General features: G+C 38.4%; 1 protein-coding gene across 1 annotated transcript; it reads left to right on the forward strand.

The window, feature by feature from the left end:
• Positions 1-4,716: 4,716 nt before the first annotated feature.
• Noc (zinc finger protein no ocelli) lies at positions 4,717-7,989 on the forward strand. Its single transcript, XM_076307328.1, has 2 exons — positions 4,717-5,217; positions 5,608-7,989. Exons 1-2 carry the CDS (start codon positions 5,131-5,133, stop codon positions 6,961-6,963), a joined length of 1,443 nt encoding a protein of 480 aa, XP_076163443.1. The 5' UTR covers positions 4,717-5,130; the 3' UTR covers positions 6,964-7,989.
• Positions 7,990-8,276: the final 287 nt, after the last annotated feature.

Consider the following 8,276-nt stretch of genomic DNA (forward strand, 5'->3'; position numbering starts at 1 on the left):
CCTCTGTGCACGCCAACTGCGTTTGTGTTCATCCATCTTTTTCCCTTTCACGGCTCACCGGGCAACTTTTCCCCAGGTCCCCCTCTTCTCCTTCATTCACCCCCTTTGTTCCGCACCATCTCTCAAAGTGACTGACTGCCTCCTTTATTATCCGCTTGTCAGCATTTTTACACTTTTATCCAGCGTTCTAGTATCTATTGTCCCCGAAACGAATTCGTATGGTCACAATACGTCATGAAGGATGACCATCCTGAAGTATTATTAAGGTATTGTTGAGTCTCGACGAAAATGGCGGTGATGTTTGAAAAGTTATTGCGGTTTAATTTTTGATTCGAAATATCACACGGATTATAAATTACTTGGCCCGTGATCGTTTTTTAGGTTACAAAGGTGGGAAATTTGGAGCAGCTGCTATTTCCAGGCTGTAATATTTCAGTACCGAATTAACTTTTAACGGGAAGCGACAAATTCCATTTAAATCCGATTCATCGGATTTGTAAAATAACCACTTACGTTTAAAGTTTTAAGCGGTTTAAAGGAAAGAAAACATCGGAGTTGGAAAAGATTTTATGCAGTTGCAAACCCATTAAGATCGATACAATTAGTTTAGAAACTGTTGTATCAAGAGGAACGATATTTGAAAATATTCCTTTGAATTATCTTCTAAAAACAATAGGACTATAAAACACTGTCAAAAGTTTCATTATGAACGTCTTTTCAATTCATTTTTCACTAATCCACGAAATGACGTTTCAACTATTGCTTACAATATATAGGTGTCGTTTGAAGTTTTTACGATACAATTCGTAAAAACTTTTGAAGTGTCCTGACCGTTTCGGTTTCTTGATCCCGGCTGGGGTATGTCCTAACCAATGTCCTAATCCAGACTGACAATGGCTCGAAACATTATTACCCTGTCACAACAAATTGTCCAGAATGCGATGTCCCGTTTTGTTGGCAAGGGGGAGTTCCTACTCCCTTATTTATTGTACTGCCTATTGTTGACAGATTTCACGGATAACGTGTTGACTACAAGTTTCGTGCAAAGACACTTTTGTGCCGTACTTAAAGGATGTCATATACTACGGATAAGAAGTGTCTCGAAAATAGATTCATGCTTTATCCAAGTTTTTCCATCAATAGAAACACATTGAAGCTTACTTGTTCGAAGAATATAACAATTGCTAATCCGCAATTTGTAATAGTGTAAATTGCTTGTTGAAGTTTCACTGCTTACTAATATAATTAAAAGAATTAATTTTATTCCCACTGTAATCGTTGTTATTTAAAATTTTACTGTACATTTTTGGAATACCCAAATACATGAAACGTTATTTATATATTACGCATATAAAATAATATTTTTATACACGTTTGCGCGTTACCTCGTTTAAGTAAATGTATTTATCATGCTGTATCTACAGAGTAAACAAAATATTTATCATTGCTTGAATCGCTGCAAATTTGTTTAAAATACCTATTACAAAATTTATCTCAAGTTTGAAATTCAAAGACAAATTTTTCTGTACACTAGGTTGTTCGGTAAGTTTTGTCGTTTATTGTAAAAAAATACTACGACACTTGAACTTTGAACAACTGTAAATATACGAATGAGTCGACAGATCTACATTTGTACAAACTTCACGCATGTTCGTCAAACAGAAATATCATCTTTAGAAAAATAAAACGACGAACCTAACAGCTCCATGTTTTATCGAACGACGAAACTTATCGAGCAACCTATTATATAGACGTTTCGCTCGACAAGAGGATACAATGTACAAAAGGTACTATATATATCGTTAATATATCCTCGCCGGAAATTGTCGAAGTTTTGGTCAATTAGTTTGTACAAAGTTACTCTTGGGAGTAAAACGTTTCCTCCACTTTGTCTCTTGTTACTATATACACCAGAGATGTTATATAGTAAACGTTGTTTATGCCAGTACAGCCGTCAATAACACATCAAAGCTGAATCGTTACCCGCCTGGTAGCTGTCGTCTTGAAATCTCTGAAACGCAGGCTGAAGGAGCGGCGGAGATGAAAGAGAACTATATTAGCCGTAAACTCATCCGTCAGTGTCAAAACGTCAAAGACTCGCCATTGGAGTATTAACGGCGCCATAACTTCACAGAAACAGTAGAAGGTGGGGCGGAGGGGAAAAGAAAGAGAGATAGAGAGATAGAGAGAGAACAAGATAAACGTTCTATGGAAGTAGAACTTCGAGAGACGTTTACTTCTTTTGAGAAATATTACACGATAGAAAGATTTAATATTATCCTGTGTCTGACTTTTCACTTGAGGATGGAAATTCAATCAAGATGGAAGTAATCAATTTTGCTTCGCGTTTCTCTTGGCATTGTAAATTAAAATTACACGACGTTAACATTGCGATAATAGTTTTGTTTCTGATATACAAAACATCGTTGTAATATTTAATGCAAGTTTCTTTGTTGTACAACATCGATTATATTGGTAATTTGATTTGTAAAAAGAAATTTTAAGAGTGTTTACACTTCAAGTATCCGTGTTGTATAATTGTTTCAAAACTCTCGATATGAACAAGAATTGATTATATTTTATAATTTCCAATATAAAGATTTATTATTATTTAAGGTAGTACGTCTCCTTTTCCAAGTGGAAGTCCAAAAGGTGAATCAAGATTGCATCTTTTTTAACATCGCGATAATTAACATTTTTGATACATATGGAGATTTGAAGAATATAAAATAATTTAAACTTATAATTCAAAGCCTTAACGTTTGGTAGGGATTAGTAATATTTGTAAATCAGGTTCGTATAAATTCGCTGTGCCAATTGCACGCATTCAAATATTAAAGAGAGTATAATACACATAATATTTGTCAATTATGTAAAGAAAATTGACTTTAACTACAGATATATACCAAAAAAATAATACATTGCTATTTAAAGTACACACTTTTCATGTACTGTATTTCACAACGTCTAGGAACTACAAAATCATTGCGAGTTCAAATTTAAATGACAATTGATATGCCTCAATGTATTTCTTGCATACTATTTAGTTACATACCAATGCGATGTATGTATGTATCTATGTATTTCCTAATCTAATTATTGCTTACGGTAGGTATGCGGTCTACGTATTCAGCGTGTGGATATTGTCATAATTCGTTGTAATTACCCTGTAACATGGCTACTTCATCGATCGCTTAATCGTACTTAAGTCGTACTAACAAGTGAAATGGCCGTAATCTCCTAACCGCGCGGAACGTTTGAATTTCTGCGGGACTGATATTCAAGTTTTTTAATACCCAAGCTTGGCGAATGCAACAGTCACGATGCGTTCCTTTTAACATACAGATGTACTGAATGTACGAACATTTCCGGGGTTTTATATAAATTGCAATGATATTACGAAAGTGGCTTCTAGCAATCACGCAGAGTTATTTTTCTTACAAATAGCTTTAAACATTGTAATAAGTTCTAACGGATTGAAAACGGTGAGAATGAAATTTTATTATGTTGCGTTTGAAAAATTGTTTCTAACAGGGTCTTAAACTAAATATTAGTCCGGATAGAAGTATTTAGGAGTATAGAAATACAGATTTAAAAATATTAGACGTTATCATGGTTTACGATAATACTGTTACGTCGTTATAAATTTTCTTTTCTTCTGTGTACATTGTAAGCAAGTAGTAAGTTTAAAAACCATCCACGAAAGAAATCGACAAGAGTTGCTATCTTGTGCAAGGTTGAAGTTTATGTGACTTATGGACAATGTCATCGGTGTTTAAAAACCTTGCATATATTGTATTCATAGGCATTAATAACGTTGCTTGTAAAATGGTAAATGAAAATCAGAAAGGGACAAGTGTTCATTTCGATTTCCATGTTATTTCGGTTACGGTATTATCCCGATTAAATCTTTTTACTTTTACAGATTTCGATGTTGCAAAGGTTTCGGTGTACCCCGACCGAAAAATGACCGATGAAGCAATAATTTTGTTTCGATGTTACCGCTTTACATCGCAAGTTGCTATTTACGAAAAAATTGAAACGTGCGAATTAAGCACGACGAACTGTAAAATGTTACAAAAGCGTACAGACGGCACTGGAAATGTAAGTACATATCATTTGTCAGAGGACATTAGCGACCACAGATATACACATAGTTGATAAATCTTGATGGGACATGACTCTTCCGACCACGTATGCTATTGCAGAATACAGTTATCTTAAAATAACAAGGAAGTCAGAAAGATCAGTCCCTCGGAACGTTTAGTATCTGGTGACTCAATGTGCGACAAAGTCGAGGTGCGGTCGGAGCGATAATTAAAACGCTTTTACAAAATTGTAGGCAAACAGCGCTTAAGTGGCTGTCATTCGTTATCCCGTAGGCTGTGGCAAGTCGGTAAGTCGCTGAGCGAGCAATCAATCACCCGACATTCCCTTCCCCACCGGCCCATTACATTTCTATTTTGAAAGCTGCTTATTAAGCGAGGCCAGTCGGAGAGACAGACAGGTTTCACGGTATAAAATATCGGGTTGCTGTGATGGCAGGGACGGTTCCGTGTCGAGGTAGCTATGGTAGGCAAACGGAAAGGGGTGTGGAGAGTAAGGGAACGAAAGAGGAGAAGAGAAGGGAGGGGGAGGACGGCTGTAAAAGCGGTGAAATATCAAAGCCGGGATGGGAGCTGTCATCGTCGGGCCAACATCATGGGTGGCGTGTTGAATTAGAATGCCTTCCCACACCCCACACAGGGCCAAACCCCACCGCAATTCTCCCACCATAATCCTCCGACCAGAAATGGTGGGGATGACAGGAGAGGACAGGTTATACACCCCAGCTTGCCGAAGAGGGAGGGGAAAAGAGCATGTCGTGTCGCTAGGCGGCGTTGCGGTCGCATTCCACTTCGTGCACCGAACAGTTCCGTCGAGAGCTCCACTATTTTCCTGGATTTCACTCGGTGTACGTCGTTTGCGTTTAATCGTTTCGTGCTACGGAAGGATCGATCGACCAACACGCATACCGAGACCGTGTCGCAGTCGTTAAAACGTTTACAAATCAGTTTGTTTCATTTTCGTGATTTGTGGGAATACACTTGTGGTTTTGTGCAGTGATTGGCTCAATAAGTGTAAAACCAAATGGTTGTCCTCGAGGAAGGCGGTATGCTGACTACTGGACACAATCAGTATCTACAACCGGATTACCTTTCTCCGCTTCCAACTACGGTTAGTAGATATTTTAAAAGATTATTTCCAGTCGAAAATTTGTCGATATTCAATAACTTGCGAACGTATTTAAGAAAAAGAATAATTTCGAGTTTTCGCGTTTTCAAAAAATCTTAAATGAAAAGTAAAGTTAACGGTACAATTTTATAGAAAAATTTTCAGTGAATTTTCATTCCGAAGTTTTTCTTAACCCTTGCATCTCGACTTTTGTGCGTCTTCCGACGGCAAGCGCTATCCGACGGGTTGCTGTAAACCAACCAACTTAGGTTCCCGTTTTCTCTTCTACTCGTTTACGCGTTTTACATTATTCAATGTATCATTACGTAAACTCACAGAATAATTTATCAAAAATGATTTTTTTATATTATGTTTTTATATCTTATTTTACAGTTGGATGCGAAGAAGAGTCCTTTAGCTTTACTGGCACAAACATGCAGTCAAATCGGTGCTGATTCTCCAGCGAAGCCTTTGATATCCCCACTGGATAAAACTCCGAAGGGCATGAATGCCGGCACAAATGCTAAATCACCTCCAGCTGCAAAATTGGAACGCAATACCCGTAGCAGCCCGTCGGATGGGAAATCGTTGGCCTTCAAGCCGTATGAGACCAATGTTGTTTCAAAGAAGTCAACGGATGAAGGTAGACCAACGTCTAAAGCCAGTGTACACAGTGTTAGTGGCCAAGATAGTGTGAGTGCAAGTGATAATACCCACATGGAGAAAAAATCATCGGGTAATCGTACGCCCGTCGGACGGAAGTCCGCCTCACCCGCGAGCCAGGCAACCTCAACCAGCACTCCATCGGTCGATCGGAAGACACCGGCGGATCGTGAAAAGACGGATGCATCGCCCCGGAATAATAATAATGGAACTAGTCCGATCATTAGATCCGGAATGGAGATTCTTTCTGGTAGTCATGCAAAAGATTCCAACTTAAGTGCCTACAAACCTGGTCTTCCCGGATTTTCTGGCAATCCACTTTGTTGTCCACCTGGTCTGGCCGAGAATCCAGCATTCAGACCACCGTTTGCCGGTGCATCTCCTTTTTCTCATCATCATGCAGCCGCAGCAGCTCTCTTGGGTTATCCATCGACAACCCCGACGAGTGGAAATCCGTACCTAAGTTACGCTCGCGTGAAGACTCCAGCCGGCGGCGAAGCACTCGTACCAGTTTGCAAAGATCCTTATTGCACTGGTTGTCAGTACAGTATGCACAGTGCGCAATTAATGATGGGTACTGGGACTTGTCCTAGTGGATGTACGCAATGTGATCATCAGAAATATGGTTTAGCAATGGCATTATCATCGTTAGGCCCTATGGCCCCTCCGTCTCTTTCGTACCCGTCCACGTTAACCGGTGGTAGACCGTACGTGTGTAACTGGATCGCTGGCGATTCATACTGTGGAAAACGATTTACCACATCGGAAGAGCTTCTTCAACATCTTCGTAGCCATACCAGCTTGACTGGTGGTGATCATGCATCTTCGGCTGCTCTTCTTAGCAATCCACATCCGCATCCTTTACTTTCACCGTCGGCAGCTCTTCATCGCGCAAGTGGCGGATCTTATCCAACACCTTCTCTGAGCCCTTTGAGTGCTAGATATCACCCGTATGGGAAGCCGCCGACGGGACCTCTTCCAGCTTCACTAGCCGCGTCACCTTATAGCGCTTTTAACGCGCTGGGACCTTATTATTCACCGTATGCGATCTACGGCCAGCGAATCGGTGCCGCTGTACATCCGTGAATCGATGCTGCTCTATATCGTAAAGCGGATTTCCGGTGCTGAAATTATCAGTGTACAGCCCGTAATAGTGTAAAATAGAAGACCGTCAAAATGAGACTTTGACAGACTGTTGTGTAAATAATTAAACGTGTATAATATAAATTTATTTAAAAAATATATATATACATATGTGTGTATAAATTCAAAACTATGAGTTTATAAAGTTTATAAAGATATATTGACAGTTTGTTTCATCGCGAGATCATTCTTTACAGAAATCTTATATTAACGTATCTCTTTAACATTTGATTATTCTCTAGGGAAGAACATGTACACCGCAAAGAAATCTCTGCGAGTTTTCAAGCTGATAAGAATATTTTCACGCAGCACAGTAATGTTAAGGTGTTTCGATAGCCGTAAAGAAACTGGATGACCTGTGGATAGTTAATAAAAAAAGCCGTATGTATTGAAAATTTCCTATGCTCTTCGGCTTTCACGTTATATGATATATATTTTCCAATTGTGTTTAAAGTGATGCGTTTAATCTTATAAAAATAATACTGCGTGCTCGATAAAATTGTAGGCGCGCGTGTGACACCCGTAACCGCGTTACTCTGTAGAAATACGTTCGATAGCGCGTACCGACGGTCGTGCATGTTTTATGTCCATGATATAACTGTGATATTACGCTATTTTTTCGAAGAAATAATAAGAGATAATGTCAACAATGGTGTCTAAGCTATCTCTACGGCAAAATATAACATCTAACTTATACGCATCGTTTATGTAATAGAAAGAATGTAAAGGTGTCTGAACTGGACAAACATGTGAAGATTATTTCGCGAACTTTAAAATACAATTAATGCAAAGAGAATCTTTAACAGTCTTTTAAATTCGTTCAGGAACGCATCGGTTTTCTACCATGTAAAGTATTCCGATCGAAGAAACAATGTACGATACATATTATTTGCACTGTAAATATCTCTTGTAAATATCGTTGAATTTCCATACCGCTTTAATAAAAACAATGTTTGTGGAATCATTAAATTTGGATCTTTTCTCATACACCCCTGCCTACGTAATTTACATAAAATTAATTTTACCGATTAAAATTACTTACTACATTTTTAATACGAACTTGGCTTTGCCTTTTTTCGGTTATTTCATTTCATTAATTTTACGATTTTAACGATTCATTTCATTTATAATACAATCATCTTGGCTGAAATTAATGGCGTTTAATGATAAGTCGTGTCTGCCTTTAGCGTTATTCTCACAGAGATAACATAATCGATTTTGCTCAAATTCCGTTTGCTCCGAAACAAAGTTGGTTG

Source organism: Ptiloglossa arizonensis, chromosome 3 (assembly GCF_051014685.1).
Source record: "Ptiloglossa arizonensis isolate GNS036 chromosome 3, iyPtiAriz1_principal, whole genome shotgun sequence".
Lineage (NCBI taxonomy): Eukaryota > Metazoa > Arthropoda > Insecta > Hymenoptera > Colletidae > Ptiloglossa > Ptiloglossa arizonensis.